Consider the following 17,188-nt stretch of genomic DNA (forward strand, 5'->3'; position numbering starts at 1 on the left):
TGTCAAGCTTTGATGCAAATGACACAAACTTCGCTGTTTTATGTCATTCATAACCAGATGCTAAATGTGTTTAATAGACATAAATAGTGATGCTTTTATCTTTTGTTCAGTTAATGATCCCAAACTAATTTTACATGTCTGGAATATTCAGTCAAAGTTATGAATTATACCAGCACTTGCACTGGCTGATGCTTAATTGTTGGTACTCTGAATGAACAGCAGTTAAAGCAATTAAAAACTGATTTGTCATTATGCCGTTTTAATTGGCCTAATAGAGAGCGATACACACCCACCATGATGCCTCTTTTCTTCTGTACACGCAGAACGCCTCTAATTCTTCTGCGAGCTGACTTTCAGCTCAAGCATTTAATTACAGTACATAGAGACTGTGTTTGTGTGTGTGTGTGTGTGTGTGTGTGTGGAAACAGTGTGCGCCAGCTCTTAATTACTCTGTTGCAGCACGACTGTGAGGGTTTTTACAGTGCAGTCGAGCAGTTAACCTTGCCCTGTAGCTGCAGTAAAGCAAACAGCTGCTAACTCAGGTAATACTTATCCCCATTAGGAGCGATCAATAACAATCTGATTCCTTCACTTGAGTTCCTGCGAATCAGCGTGGACAGTATGTAGGAAATATGAGCTTTCTTTATTTGTCTTTTTAAATGCATGTTATTATTCTAATGCATGCTGTTTCCTTTTTTTTTTTTTACATTGTTGCCAAATACAATGTCATTTTGACCCCCTGTGCTTCTTAATTTACAAATCCAGCAACTTTTCAGACAACATTTTCAGGAGAAATATGTTTACTTTCAGAGAAATTAGCAATAAATACAAACAGCTGATCATGTGTACATAGTATGCACATTCAGGCTGCTGGCTTGTCTAATGTAATCAGGCCTGATAATCACAGAAAGTGTATTTTCTCTCTGCTCAGAGGAAGAAACTACAACAAATGTAACCTAATGTCATCTTGCAGCTAGGGTTGCAATGGTATACCCGTTTCACTGTATACTGTGGTATGAAAATTGACAGTTACCATGCCATGTGCATTTGCATATCTATGATATCGGGGAAGAAAAAAGCCAGCACGATGGAAAATCTCACCTACACATCTCGTTTCCTCCTCCGCTTCCCGTCAGACTTTTTTCACATACTTCCATTTTTTGAAAAAATGGTTTCAGTGATGGCTGTGTGACTGATCATATGACAAATTAGCAAAAAAAAAAGAAATACATAAATAAATAAATTATTATTAATTTAAGAAAATAGAATTACAACAAAACAAGTGATATAGTTTTACAGTTTGCCTTCAGATATTCAGAAAAAACTAAATGAAAATGATCTCTCATTTCTTTAGTTTGTGACCAACAACAGTAACTCAGAGTGAGATTCAGATTCTGTATACAATATTAATAGATCAGCAAGATAAAATCTACCACAAATTACACATTTAAACAGCTCCCAAATACAAAAAAGTCCCCTGGGATCTATATAAATCAACAGGGGATTTCCTTCTTTTAGCAAAATCCTAAATGATTGAGTTGTTTTTTTTCCACCTGGACCTTTATGCTCTGCCATTTCTCCTCTAATCATCACGCTGTAACCTGTGACAGGCTATGTCACCATATCTATCGTACATTCACACCTGTAGTTTTTTGTCAAGCCACGAGCAGCACGCAGGTTTACATTACCAAAGGTTTATGACAAAATCACTCGATAACACTGACTCCTGTGTGCACACTGTGAGAAAGGAGAGGGAGAGACGCTGTGCTGCTGCCAGAGGAGCCGCTGACTGAGTTCCCTCGCTAAAACTCGCTAAAAGAGTCTGAGAAGTCCGGGACTGTTCATACAACATTCAGGGCGCCACAGTTTATTCCACACTACTGAAGCTGCTCCTCTTTTTGGAACCACTGCAGAGTCTTTAATAGTTTCGCTTTCAGGCATGCTCGTTGTTGCCATGGGTAACAGGGATGTAAAAATGTCAACAAGCCGAAATATCGCGAGTATCACGGTATGAATTTTTCATATATTTAAAATAATACTGGTATTATTGTGAGCGAGATGATATGGACCACCTCTAGTTTCAGAGTATGTTCATTCCTTTAAGGGCCACTGTAATTGATAATAATAATAATAATAATAATAATAATAATAATAGTGTAATACTATTAAAAAAATCTCGTACCTTTGCAACCCTACTTTTAACCTCTTACTGGTTTTGATAAGCCTTCAGCAACATTTTTCAGGAGAGAGCTGATTGACGGCCATCTTTAAACTTTCAGACTGCTTGTTGTTGCACCAGCAGCTGCTGCAGTGTTTCATACATTTGTCTTTATGCAAACAGGGTGTTTGTACTGACAGAGTACAGTCAGCCAGTGTAATCGTTTATCTCTGCTTTGTTTCCCGGCAGTACATTTTACTTGACATGCTGTAGGTTAGTAGGCAGAATAAACAGGAACATTCTGAGTTATGTAATTTTAGCTTTAGCTGGCAGTAATGATAGCTCAGGTAATGTGATCATCAGGCACGAGAATCAGTAACAATGGCAATCCATCATTAGACGTACTGCTCTCTCTTTCCTCATGTGTATGTGTGTGTGTGTGTGTGTGTGTGTGTGTGTGTGTGTGTGTGTGTACGCACAAATTTTTAATTATCTGTCTGTTTCTCTTTGTCTCTACCTTTGCTCATGAACGATTGTGCTTGTTGCTGAGACATTAAACGCCTTAATTAGTCTTTTTTTTTTCCCTGTCTCCTGCCCTCCGCCTCCTCAGACAGGGACTCGGTCAAGGTAAGTAATTCCATTCATTCTCTCTGTTACATACTGATGTGTTCCTGCTGTACTGTCTCATTTTTTTCTCACTCAACCAAGCACGATAAAGATAAAAAAAAAAAAAAAAAAATAATAATAATAATACCTTAAGGTGACACAACTGCAATACAGACAAACATTCAGATATTTGGCCAGCAGTTTCTTCTCCTACCATCAACATTCCTAACCATGTTTCTTCATTCATTTTTATTCGCAACACGCCTGCTAGTGGCCGGAGATAATATTTGATATCATATGCAAAGAACATGAAGTGAGTGAAGTGACTATGAAGGAAAAATTAGCTCAAAACCTGAAACATGCTCTGATTGATAAGATATGCTATTAATTTATTGGCATATACTTTGCCACATTTATTTGAATATTGTTGTCAACTTGTTTGTTATATAGTTACAGTGTAAATGACTGTAATGTTTCTATGATAATGTGCAGCATGTTCAGGTTTTATTTAAACATGAAACTAGAGCAGTTTTTAGTGGAGGACAATTCTATGTTTAACAGAGATGTTTAATATTACATATACTTTATGTATGTAGATATAGAAACATATTTAATTTTCACATTTTAACACACATTTTTTTAAATATAAATGTGGCTCATGACTTAAATATGATTTAATGATCAGAATCTAAGAGCATAATTTCCCTATCAGACCATCAGTGTCCTCTGAGCCACAAGACCACTGGTAAGTTTACCACAGGTGGTAAGCAAGCACCCTCTGCTTTGTAGTGTGAACGTAGCATGCACATAAGTCGTGAGCTAAACTGTGATGGCAAGATAGCGCACTGAGTCAAGATAAATTGCTTAAAAACACTGCAGTCATGGCTACAAAAGGGAACTATCAGGAAAAGAAGTGTGGATCAGGAGGAGAATATTTTGAGCTGCCCTGTTGAAGTGGATGACAATCGACTGAACCCAAGTGCTAGTGGCTACTTAAGCAGCGCCACTGAAGTCTCAACACCTGATGAAGGCTTGCCACTCGTGGTGTATGATAAATATTGGCACAGTGCCAGTTCTAGTGCTAACCCTTTGTACAGTTTGGCCGACAACGGTTAGCAATGAATAATCTTCTGATTAGGGATAAACCAGCTTCCTGTGTGAGCTGTCTGATCCTGAATCGCGTAGGCCTGTGCTACTGTATGTTAATGTTTGTCATAGTGATGATCCCGGAGAGGGTCATATTTTCTGAGGTGGTCCGTGGTGTCAAAAGTTTAAGGAGCCACTACACTAATTCATAGTTTCTCAGAGTCGACCAGTAGGCCAGTGGGGGCCCTCAGACACCTTTTGTGCTGCCCCTGAACTTTTAATCGCCTACATTTAATACACTACTCTGTTACTGCGTGAACTTCACCCATCTAGCAAGCATCTGTTTTGTCTGTTTCAAACATAATTGCCAAATCTTCAGTCTGACATTGCGTCCAGTTTAACCAGTCAATAGAGAACAATGTACATTTAGGGTCCACAATCGGTATGTTTACAGTAGTCGAGCTAATCTCATAGCTCGGCTAATCAGTCAAGTCGGACTTCTCGTCTTGTCTGAGTATACATGCAGAAGAGAAAATCGAATTTCTGACCAAGTACATCTGACTCCGCCTTGATAGGCGGCATTGTGTCCTTTTCAATATGGTGCGTATTTAACTAGTTCAGGTTCAGAAACGTTTTAAAATAAATCTGCATTTCACGTTTTCCTACCATCCATAAACTTCAAAATGTTTCGCTCCTTTAGCTGTCAGAACATGGATGTAGTTTCCTCATCTGTCCATAAGTGTGTCCTCTGCTTCTCTGTCGCCATGGTGTTTGTTTTTCCGGAAGTTACTGCACTGTTGCTACGTCATCTTCTTCTTCCGGGTGAAAGCCTGTGAAAGAAAAAATTGAGCATGTGCAGAACGCCACGTCCGACTCCAGTCGGACTAAGTGGATACATGCAGCAATAGTTTGATTTTTAAACTAATTATCTAGGTGTGTTAGTCGAGCTACGGAGAGTCCAATTTCAGTCGGACTACGCTGTTTACATTCATTTAAAAGTCCAGTTTCAGTCGGACTAAGCCAATAATTTGATTTTATCAAGCTGCATGTAAACGTACTGAATGATGCGTAGCTATGCCACTGTACTTGTTTTGCAGGGATTTTAAGAGTGGAGCTGAGGGAAGTAAAAACGATGTTGGGCGATACTGAGCAGACATGTTGATTTAGAACAGCCTTGATAGCAGCCTCTATCTTGTTTATAGCGCTCGCCATTGTCGTTATTACTCGTCATTGGTTTAAGCGCACTGCTTGACAACGCCTGTCAATGCTTGGCAATGGCGTTAGTCCCACCTCTGATGTTGATTGGCTTATCAAGTCCCCCCACTGCACTTATTGGTTGTTTTTTATTTAAACCAGGACACCATTGTTTTATGTAAGGATAGCAGATGAAGCCGTCAACTCGAACTCAGTTGAATGGGCGGATTCAGAGGTCTGGACACTGGCGAAGCATCTGTAAGGTTAAAAATGACATTGTAGAAAGCTACTGGTTGCATGTCAACTAGTGACACCAAAAATTATCTTCTATTTATAAAGCTCGAGACGTTAGCTAATGTCAGCGATTTCAGTGCATCTAGGCAGTTTAATGTGGAATTTAGATGGAAAAGATATTTATTTAATGTGTGCGCTTTTCCTGTGCGGCCCTCAATCATATCCTGGCTCCCTAAATTGGCACTCAGTCATCAAAACATTCTGCACATTCTACATTTATGTATCTCCACATAGACTGTAAAAAACAACAAAATACGTATTTAAAACATTCTGATTTGTGCAAATGGAGGCAGAGAGGAAGAAAGAAGAAGCGCGTGAAAAAGAGACAAAAAGAAAAAAAGCACATGTCTGACTAGTGAAGGAAGGAGGGGGCAAAAAGATTCAGTTCAACAGAGCAACATTACATCCAGCACTTGTAGTAATTAGTCCCTTAAGCTGAGCTTTTTTTCCCAAGGCAAACATTTGGTTTGTTGAATACTCAATGAGCAGATTAGCATTTCTTTATTCCGGCAGCTCGCTCGCTCACACAGACACGGACACACACACACACACACACACACACACACACACACACACATACACATGAATGTGTTTAGCAGGTTGTGGGTGTTCTCTGGTGGTTTTGGAGGAGGTGGAGACAGGAGGAATGTTTAATATGTTATCTCCTGCCCCCCATGTAGGATATCCTCCTCCACACACACACACACACAGCTGTCGGCACCATGATGGGAGCGATTAGCAGTGTGCATTTTGTGTGTGTGTGTGTGTGTGTGTGTGTGTGTGTGAGGTCGTCAGAAATCAGTGGTAAAGATAGAGGGACCAGAATGATGAATGCCTTTTATTAGCGCCCTGTGAGAACACACAGCCAACAGTCACTTCATGAAACCAATAAGCCCCTTGTCAGTGGTCTACAGTTGCCTTGGCAACAGTCCACGGGGTACAGTGTGTCTGAATTGCATGAACATCTGTGCCTTAATGTCCTTGGCGTTAGCACCTTGCGCACTGATAAAGGTATGTGGGTGCAGACATACATGTGTGTCTGTCTGCATACTTTTTTTTTTTTTTTTTTTGCCAATAAAGACGGTCTATTGTGTAGTCGTGGTGTGTTCAAGGACTTCACCTCCTCAGGCCTGTCAAACACACTTATCTAATGAAGCTAATTGTTAGTTCAGTTGTCAATGCCATTATTTTTTTTTCTTTTTTGTATGTGTATTTGTTCGCTTTCCAGTCCACTATGTGATGAAAGGAGACGTGTTTGGAGTAGTTGCAATTAAAAGAGATTTTCTCTGAAAAAGCAATGGCCTTAGTTATGATCCCTCAAGGTAAAACCTCTCTTTAATAAAGTTAACATCCTTGATTATGTACTGTATGTTTAGGAAAAAAGGTGAGAATGAATTGCCAATGAGGCCGTTTTCAGTGTTAGAATGACCTTTTCAAATGAATCACTTGTTCAAAGTAAACATGCTGCAGCTTGTCATTAGCGCGACTGCTGCAGTGGCCATCACACTTCTTTTTTGTATTTTTTTGTCCCGTTTTTCTACACTGGTAAGCTGCAGTCAGTTTCTTTGTTCATGCCGGGATGCTCTTTTTAAAACCTCTATACAGTGTACAGCGTGGCCCTCCATGCTGTGCTGGCTGCAGAATAAGAAACAAATTGAGTTGGACAGAAGGATCGGAGGTTATTGAGTGAACCAACTGACTTGAACCTAAAGTTGAAAAGGGTTTTTTGGTGTGAACGGAGCTGACGTTTTAGTGAGCAAAGGAAGCGCAGAAACAAAGAGAATGAAATACAGTATTTCCAAATAGTGGTGACAAACTAGTGATGTCTTGGTTAAGGGAGGAAAAAAAGAAAGAGGAACAGTGGAAATGAAACGAAGTGAAGATTTAATCTAGAGTAATGGCGCTGTCAATACTGCGTCCATTTAACATGCTGTATAATTAGCTAAATTTGCTGTGAATACATACAAATTATCGTGTTTTTAAGAAAACCCCACACTGCCAGGTCCATTCAGAAGCTGTTTTTGTCTTGCCCTGATGGCATGTAAATGTAAGTGAAAATGAAAATGTTCACATTTCACATTTTTTCTGAGCACTTTAAGCACATTGGCACAAAAGTTGAGGTTTTTTAAAGAAATCTAGGGAGCAGTGGTACTGTAGCAGAAAGGGTTGAAATGTGAGTTTGTGCCAGTTCAGTCTCCAGACTGGCGGGATAAATCTGAGTGAACGCGGAAAGTGGAAAAGCATTGCAACTGAGGGGCCCCTGAGCAAGGACCTTAAATGGATACTTTGCTGATTTTCAACTAGCTCTGTGTCACCTTGGTGTGGTGAGAGTGTGCAGATAAAAGGTGTTAAGGTGCCCACCTGTCCACCAGCCAAAATGTTGTAAGCAGTTTTATGTAGGAACTATTTTCTTTATACCAAACTACACCAGCCAACAGTGTCACTGTGCAGAATGAAGCATGCTTCTACAACTAGCTCACCTAGCACCACTGAGCTAGCTAACATTGCAGCTCAGCCGAGGAATGCCATCAACGCTTACATCTCACAAGCACAAGCCTTTCATCCATGTCTAACTGTCCTCAGTTAGGCCTCGCTGTAAATGCTGGTAAACAACCCTTTGAATCTGCGTTACGTGGACAATAATGAGGAGGCTCGTCGTCCTTTTAATGCCGCCATTCTCTGAACAGGAACAGAATATGTACTGGTCAGTCTTACAGTTGGCTCGTAACAGGCAGCTCACACAAAGCACGCTCAGGCACGTCTCTCATGAACTGGCAACGTTTTTAACGCCTGTAGTGGCGTTTACTGACAACAAATTATTAATACGACTACAATAATACAAACATATGTATCTAAACAGGAACAGTATGCCGTTATTTGAACATTTCATCACTTAAAAAGTACAGCAACCCACTTGTAACTTATTCCAGTCCCATTTCCATACCACACAGGGCATGTATGTTCATATGGTGGACATATGGACATTAATACACAATATTTGTACACAGTGCTGTGCTCAACTACTCACCTCGGGCACGACTGGCAATGTTTTAACGCCTGCAGTGGCATTAACCTACCACCTCTGAGAGAGGGTGCCCTTGAGCCAATAACTGGTGTAACCACATAACTACATAAGTGCATGACTATCACATCTACATCCCCGCAAAATCAAACACCGCAAAAGTTAGTAAAGGACGTGTTGAAAACTGCAACCGGAGGTGGTAGGGCGGGACTTCAGCGGGTGGCTCGTTCCGCCCAATGAGAGGCTGATCTCTGCAGCAAACTTCCGCCCACTCAGACTAATCACATTATAGCAATAATAGCAAGTGGAATTACATACATTACAGACTCTGCTACACATGTAGATGCACACTCCCTTCTCCACTGTGATACGGTAGGTGGGTGTATTTCGGTAGAAAGAAAACAGTTCCAACATAAAAATGCTCACAAGACAGTGCGTGGATTATCTTGAGTAACTGGGTCATGATTTCTGGAAAGAGACATTGCTGTTGAATTTTTCAAATGTGTTTTTTTGGCGCTTTGAGCACCACAAGCCGAGTGCCATCTAGTTCCATTATATTCGTGAGAAGGCAGACATCTCTACGCCAGATATCTCCAACACTCAGCGACTCACACCAAAACAATCTAGATTGATAAATATCCTCACAGGTAAGAGGAAGAATATGCATTTCTGATGTTGGGGTGAACTGTCCTTTGAACAACATTAATTAAGAGAAGTTTATTCACTCTGGGCGTTTCATTACAGGAGAGATGTCAAACTTTTTGCGGAACTGAAACAGAGCAAAACAGTGAAGGTTACAGGTATCATTATCACGACTTGAAGAATCAATTTGAAACAGGGAGGCAAATATAATTATGATGTGCTGGTAAATTAATACTTTCACCCAGTCACGCCACACGGCTCTTAACACTCACCGTGCTTGTACTGCCGGCGGAGCCTTCATTTGTCTCTGCAGCAAAAATTAATTTGCCTTGATGTTTTTCAAAGAGCTAATTTGCAGGCTAATTAATCTAATCAGTCTGCAAAGAGAGACAGAGACGGGGGGGGGAGCTCAACCTGCTCTGTCTCACTCAAGAAGAGACACCTGTATACACACTGACATCTCAACATTGTTTGCACATACGGAGCACTAAAGTGTAAACAGGTACAAGTGCTGCCCGACCACACTGACCCACACACACAGACACACACATGCCGACCGTCACTCCTCCCCCACAGAATCTTTGTCATCAACACTTGCAGCACGGCAAAGGGCAGTGGAAAGGTTACAAGCGTGAGTTAGTGGAAAGGTCGAGTTAAAGGTCCTGCTTTATTTTTCTTCTCTCTGTCCGTCGTGTGCCGGGTAAGGAGAGCCTCCCAATGAGAGGGAGGGAGCGATCAGCAGGGACAGGCTGAGCAAGAGGGGAAATGTTTAGCTGACCTTATTTTGATCTTTGCTTCTCAAAGAGGATTAATCCTTCAGTAATGGTATTTAAAGGATGCCATATTTGATTAACAAAAGAGAGACATCAATGGAGCAACTCCCCCCCTCTGCTTCCCCCCCCTCCACATTTCAAATATAATGCAGCGAAGTTCAAGCCACGATGGTGCAGTCAGACTGTCAAGGATGTAGCGCTGCTTTGCTATTGTGTGATACAGTCAAAGTGAAATGGTTTTGACAAGAAGAGTTCTTTAAAGTGGTGTTGAAATCCAGCCGTTGAGTTGAGTTTGCGCTGTTTGCGTTGCTGTCTGGCTGCGTGCTATTGGTCCTAATTTAGCTCAAAGTAAAAGTCTTGACACACTCAGAGGATTTGTAGCGTTTAAGTTGTATTTGTGCTTTGCACCCTGTCCTGAGCATAAGATGTCAGTAATTTTCCTTTAACCTAACGTGGTCTTTAGAAAGGAAAGTGTAGCCATTTAAGAGCCACTTCAGGGATCCACTCAGAGAGGATGTTTCACTTCTTTAACTATGTCTTTCGGTAGGATTCCTCATTGGATATCTTTAAATTGTAAGCTATAAAGTAGACCTAATATATACCTGTGTTTATTGACATAGGTAATGATTTCACCTGAACAGACCCTACACTCAGTTTCCTTTTATTGACAGCACTAAATGCAATCAAATTTTGAGTATTAAAGGGTTGGTTTACCCAGGCTACAAATATAAAAAGTTATTTCCTTGCTTACTTCTTCTATTGTGATTTATTTGCTCTAATTTTATGATATATCTACCTTCACTCAGTAATACAAAGGAGGTGGAGGGGTTTCGTTAATGGATTTCGCTGCTTGCTTAAATGTCAGTGCCCCTGTTACTCAGGAAGTTTACAGAACACGCTGTCAACTGTTTTCAGTGGGACTTTTTCTGTGGTAGAGAGTAGTTCAAAGGGCAACTGTTAAAATATTGTTGTGTTGTTTTTTTACTGTATTTTATTGAATGTATTGAATGTTTTATTGAATCAGATTTGCAAATCAGGTTTGTAGTAGTATAATGTTTTCCTCTGAAGTGCACGTAGAAGTACACAGTAAGTATTTAGTATACCACTGAGTTGCATATTTTTAAGTGCTCTGGGGGCTGTTTGTATGTTATTTCAGGGTACAGTGAATTTGAGTAGCAACACAATCTAATGTTTTTTTTATTACTGAACATCATAATATATCTAGAGCTGTTTGGGGCCCAAGTGTGTTACTCAGGTAATGCAGTGTGGAGTTGAAGTTGATGCTGAAGTTGAGCAGTAATACCACAGGATGAGCAATCAGCCCATTCAAAACAGGCTTGTTTTGAGTGGACACTTCACTAGTTTTAGTGAATTCAGTGAATTACCAACAGTAAAGCTGTAGCAATTAGAATCCTGTGCAGGAACGCTGGACTTAATATATAAGGTAAATATTGTCGAGGCTTTCTGGAAAACAAAATAATCTTAAGGAATATAACTTTGAATATATCAAAAAGAAAAACATGAACATGACTTCCACTCCCCTTATTTTTTGCTGCTAATAAAATGTTTCCTGCTGGCTGCCACAGATCCTCAAAGACATGATCATAAACTCTTGAACATAAAACATTGCAGTCGGTTGAGAAATGTAAACGTTATAATGCTTTTTATTCACAAAAAATGCAGACATTTTTGGCCACTGCTTTTCCTCTTTGAGTTAGCCGCTAACTGCTATCAGCTACTTCTAAAATCTCTCCGGATGGGTTGCATGCATAAAACGTTGTCAAAATGTCATAGCTGTGCGCCTATGCTCCCATCCTGCCTGCTGTCCCGTTTATACAGAGCTTGTTTGGGTGCTATTGTTACTTCTTTTAGTGGCTTAAAGGCGAGACAACTCTGTCCCCTAATTCCGCAATCGTACCTCATATACAGAACAGCAAGGCTGCGTAAAGGCGTGATATTCCCACCTTGAACAGGCAGTGTTAAAGTGGCTTTAGTTTAATTTGTTGGTGTGTGAAAACTTGCCAAAAAATGGACAAAGTAAAATTGTGGTCGAATAATGGCACTAGATGAAAAGTTAAGGAATCACTTAAGTTATTTAAATTTAATCTTAAAGGGGGTTAAACATGTGTACCAAATTTAATAGTAGGCCATCCAATACCTGTGAAGATATCTCACTCAAAACCACAAAAGTTAACCTCATAGTGGAGCTAAATTAAAGTCACAGGGTCGCTTAAGTCATCAGGATTCATTATCTGGGAATCATGAATGTCTATACATAATTTCATGGCAATCCGTTTGACAAGTTGTTGTGTTATTTCTGTCTGGAGCAAAGGGGAGGACACAGATACACACTGACATTGACATACCTTGAGCCATGCAATTCATGTGGCTACTAAAAACATTGAATTAAAAAATAGTCAGTGGCTCTCAAAGTCCGTATTCTCATGTGAGTGATTCTTTATTCAACTGAAGTAGTGTATTCTTAATAAAACTTTTACCTGTGTTAATCTTACCAGCACTTTGTCAGTTTGCAGCATTGTCCACATGTCACAGTAAAAGATACACACAACAGACAAAAGAGACTCCTCAGTCCATAGACATTTTTAGACACTCATATTTTTTAAAATGGAGAATATCTTTCCATCTCCCTTTAAGTATGCTCGTGCTTGTTTCTTCCAGAGCTCGTCTGTGTCTCCCTCTGCCAGTTTCCGGACCCGAGAGAAGCACAGGAGTTCAAGCGATTACTCCTCCGACAGCAAGAAACAGAAGACAGATGATAAGGAGCTGGCCTCTACACGCTATGTGAGTCAACATAAATTTAACTTTTTCTGACTTGATAAGTATATTTTTTATTTTAACTTGTTATTCCTGGGGTAAGATGATGGAAAAGTAGAGGTTCATAACTTGATTGTTTTGGGATCAGAACTACAGTGGCTACACTTTTGGTCAAAATTCAGTCTGGGCTCAAATATTCAACATTTTAGAGGAAAAAGAGGAATGCCAGCTCCCTAATATAACATCCACAGTGCCTGACAGACAGTATGTGACATTATCTCAAACCCACACTTTCTGTTTTTGGACAACGCAGTGAGAGTGAGACCTGACGTGTCAAAGGTCTTAGCTGGGATTTGAACTCAGCTTGTTGCAGTTTATGACTTGTTCTGCAGCCAGACGAGCCATCTGGACGCTACACAACGGAACCATTCGACCACTTCTATCTGATAATTAAAAACATGCAAAAATACAAAAGGAGTAATGCCAGAGGAATGATTAAAATCGCCTTCACAGCCTTCTTTTAGAGCATTAATTAAAACCTTGATTTTATGATTGGCCTTTTTATGACTGTATGTGTAAAATAAATGGGATATTGAATTTGATAAAAGCACTGATTATCTGTATTTTTAGTGATGGAGAATTCAGTTAAATACAGATGTGTTCAAAGTTATTGGTACCCTTACAGCTCATTGAAATAACGCTTCATGATACAGTAAAGATGAAGGCAACAAGACGACCATCTCCAAGCAGACTGATGTTCCTGTGACAACAGCTGCAAATATCATTAAGAGGTTTTTCAGGTCCATGGAACTGTAGCCAGCCTGCCTCAGCGAAGCCACAAGAGGATAATTGATCCTACGTTGAACAGAAGGATAATGCGAATGGTAGAAAAAGAGCCAAGGATAACTGGCAGAGATACAGACTGAACTCCAAGGTCAAGGTGCGTCAGTTTCTGATCACACCATTTGTCGCTTTTATAGCATAAGTGGGCTTCATGGAAGAAGCTCTGATTCAGTCAAAGGTCATGGGCAACCAGCAATCTCTGGGGCTTAAAAATGAAGCCAACACAGAAGTGACAAAAACTGCAGTTCATCGAATGGCCACTTGAGGCTGGCTCCAGAAGCAAGTCAGTCCTCATAGACCCCCATGTTAAAATGGCCAAGCATGTTGACGGCCTAGTACAAAAAAACAGTTTTGGTCTCTATAGCTAATGTGAACATGCGTGAGAACTGTATGGGGATGAATTCATACGTAACTCACCCATTTACAACTTGTTAAAGCTTAAGGGGTAGTGCACCCAAAATAAAAATTCAGCCATTATCTACTCACCCATATGCCGATGGAGGCTCGGGTGCAGTTTTAGAGTCCTCACATCCCTTGCGGAGATCCAAGGAGAGAGGGGTTAGCAACACAACTCCACCTAATGGAGGCTTATGGCGCCCCAGATTCAAATGTCCAAAAACACATAATTGAAACCACAAAATATTTCCATACTGCTCGTCCGTAGTGATCCAAGTGTCCTGAAGCTCCGACATAAAAAGTTGTTTGGAAAAACGTCATTTGTTTTTAGCCTCATTGTAGCCTGTAGCTCTAACTGCCTCTCTGTGCACTGCGTTCACATGTGTGAGGGTGTTGTGAGGACTCTAAAAACTTTACCTGAGTCTCCATTGGCATATAGGTGAGTAGATAATGGGTGGATTTTCATGTTGGGTGCACTATCCCTTTAAAGTGACAGGCTGTCTGCCAGGTTTCACTAGTCTGTGAGTCAGATCCACACCACACTCCTCTACGGCTCCACCCTCTTGTCCAAATATGGCCACTTCTGGCTCTATAAACCAAGATGGCGTCATCCGAAATGCCAAAATGTGAGTCCAAAAACCACTGCGTGACTTCACAGTAGCTACGCCCATTATTTTATACAGTCTATGGTCATGGGTCCACAGATAATGACCCAAAACACACAGCTAAAAGCACCCAAGAATGGATAAGGAGAAAACACTTGACTCTTCTAAAGTGGCTTTATATTAGCCCTGATCTGAATCCTATTAAACATCTATGAAAAGAGCTGAAGCTTGCCGTCTGGAGAGGGCACCCATCAAACCTGAGACAGCAGGAGCAGTTTGCTCAGGAAGAGTGAGCCAAACTACTGATAAAGGTGCAGGTGCTGAAGTCTCATTAAGAGCTACAGTAAACATTTGATTACAGTGATTTCCTCTAAAAGCTTATGAGACAAGATATTGTTGTTAAGGCTGATAACTTTTGTCAGTTTCAAGTTATTTCAGAGAAAATTGTGACAAAAATTGCTTCTATGTGTCCTCGCAGGAAAGTGATGGAGAGAAGAGTGACGACAACTTGGTCGTGGATGTCTCCAATGAGGTACGACACAGTTTAGGCAGCATGGCATCCTTTTGTTACCTGATCAGGAAGAATAAATCCATTTTACTCTCTCGTCTCTGCCTGTGCTCACCCACCACAGGATCCCGCGTCTCCTAGAGGAAGTCCTGCCCACTCGCCTCGGGAGAACGGATTGGACAAGAGCCGCCTATTGAAGAAGGATGCTCCGCTGAGTCCGTCCTCCATCGCCTCCTCCAGCAGCACACCTTCATCCAAATCCAAAGAGATTAATTTGGTGAGTCATTGGGGTAATTACAGCCCCCTGATATTCTTTTTCATCATTTCTCAGGGTAGTTTTCTATTTTTAGACATACGGAAAAATGTCATCATAGTAAGAAATGTATAGAAGAGAATAAAGGTTTAGAGTTAATGAATGCAAGATAATAAACCAGAAGTGATATGGAAATAAAGGGCAAAATGTAGAGAAAAACTCAGAATTATTTCAACTACAGAGAGCGTTTAACACTTTATACATTTTTATAGGAAAGGACAATTTTATGAGTCATAAACTCACAGCATGGATCGTTCCTGTATTATTTAAATGTTTCTGCTCTGCTATTAAATTTGTAAATGGCTGTGTCTCTAAAATCCTCCTGCAAAGAGACATCTGCTTCATCTGAAGTCAGTGTTTACGCAAGTGTTTAAAGACTTTTAATTTTATTTAATTTTTAAAGCGTTTTAAGAGTTGAAGCTGCTTTTTTGTGCTGTAGAATGAGAAGTCCACAACGCCTGTGTCCAAGTCCAGCACCCCCACATCCCGCTCTGACGCCCCGACACCCAGCAGCACCACCACCCCGAGCCTGAGGTCTGCACCTGGGAAACCACCAGGAGTAGAGACGCTGGGTGAGTGTTGCAAACAGAACATAAAACTTCTCAATGACTGTTTACATGCACACTAAAATTTCCATATTATTCCAAATATGACAATATTCAGATTTACTACAGGTAATGTAAACAGCATATTTTGTTTGGATATTCTGAATTAGGCCTTATTTTGAATGCAGCAATTTCCCATTAAGACATTTTGGATGTGTTTATAATATTCAGGTTTTAGGAGCTTTTTTTGGAGATGTATACAGTGCATTAGGAATATGCGTCTCAACTGAGGCTTTTGCCACAGTTTGCGATAGACAGCCTCTTGCCTGTATACGATCAACTGTGTGCGTTGTCAGGATGCACTATACACAAAACACAACTCGCTGAGAATTTGCGAGGCTCAGGTTGAGATGCATGCCCAAAAGAAAAGCCTACATCTGTGTTCCAAAGGTGAAACACGTCTAATTTTAAACATTATGAAAGAGAAACATTTTTTGCATGCAGAAGTAGTCAGTAAGATAATGGATATGACTCAGAAGTTTGACTGACATAGATGCTTTTTAAAACCAAAAACTTGCTTCTCAAAAACATTGCTACAGAGATAAAACAGGGCGTCTAAACTCAGATCCAGATGTCACAGCTTGTGTCAGACAGTGGTTTGTCTTGCAGCTCCTGGTCTCCGCACACCGTTGGCAGTGCCCTGTTCGTACCCCAGTCCATTTGGGATGGTCCCCCACCCGGGTATGAACGGAGAGCTGAGCGGAGCCGGAGCAGCCTACACCGGCCTGCATAACATTTCTCCACAGATGAGCGCGGTGGCTGCTGCTGCGGTGGCAGCATACGGACGCACACAAGTGGTACCCAAACACACACAAATGCATTCACATTGTATATGTACACATACAAACCAACACACTCAGTCTGGTGTGGAATTAACTTCAAGCTTCTCTTATAGAAAACAAAAACAGTCAGTCAGGGCAAAACAAAAGAATATCATGCAGTGTGTTGTTTAATCATTCTAATAATCTGCCTGCTGTTGCCACTTAGGATTATTAGGATTATTTTAGATGTGATTTTTATGACTGGATTTACAGCTGTGGATACCATATATGTGATCAGGGCACAAAGTTTTAAAAAAAATCCTAAAATAGTTGAATTGCAGGCTGAAAAACTTTAAAACTAAGGGAGCAAATTTGGGTAAAAAAAGAAACTTTCCTTAAGAAGTCTGGCGTACATATAACCAACAGCATTTCAGTGACTCAATTTCAGTTATCTGCATCGTAATTGTTGTCATTTAGATGCTCTTGAAACTAGAGCTGCAGCGATAAGTCGTTTAGTCGATGGAAAGAAAATCAATCTGCAACTAATTTTATTATCGATTAATCGTTGCAGTCATTTTTCAAGCCACAGTGTCCAATATTTGCTTCT

At 40.5% G+C, this 17,188-nt stretch overlaps 1 protein-coding gene across 3 annotated transcripts in view; it reads left to right on the forward strand.

The window, feature by feature from the left end:
• The window catches only part of LOC125890692 (transducin-like enhancer protein 4), a 59,390-nt gene that overhangs the window by 31,487 nt on the left and 10,715 nt on the right, over positions 1-17,188 (forward strand). For all 3 annotated transcript variants that reach the window (XM_049579448.1, XM_049579449.1, XM_049579450.1), the window contains exons 8-13: positions 2,769-2,785; positions 12,455-12,577; positions 14,873-14,926; positions 15,027-15,179; positions 15,655-15,787; positions 16,430-16,617. In XM_049579448.1, coding sequence (XP_049435405.1) covers positions 2,769-2,785; positions 12,455-12,577; positions 14,873-14,926; positions 15,027-15,179; positions 15,655-15,787; positions 16,430-16,617 — 668 coding nt within the window. The remainder of the gene's footprint in view (positions 1-2,768; positions 2,786-12,454; positions 12,578-14,872; positions 14,927-15,026; positions 15,180-15,654; positions 15,788-16,429; positions 16,618-17,188) is intronic.

Source organism: Epinephelus fuscoguttatus, linkage group LG6, assembly GCF_011397635.1.
Source record: "Epinephelus fuscoguttatus linkage group LG6, E.fuscoguttatus.final_Chr_v1".
In the NCBI taxonomy this organism is placed as follows: domain Eukaryota; kingdom Metazoa; phylum Chordata; class Actinopteri; order Perciformes; family Serranidae; genus Epinephelus; species Epinephelus fuscoguttatus.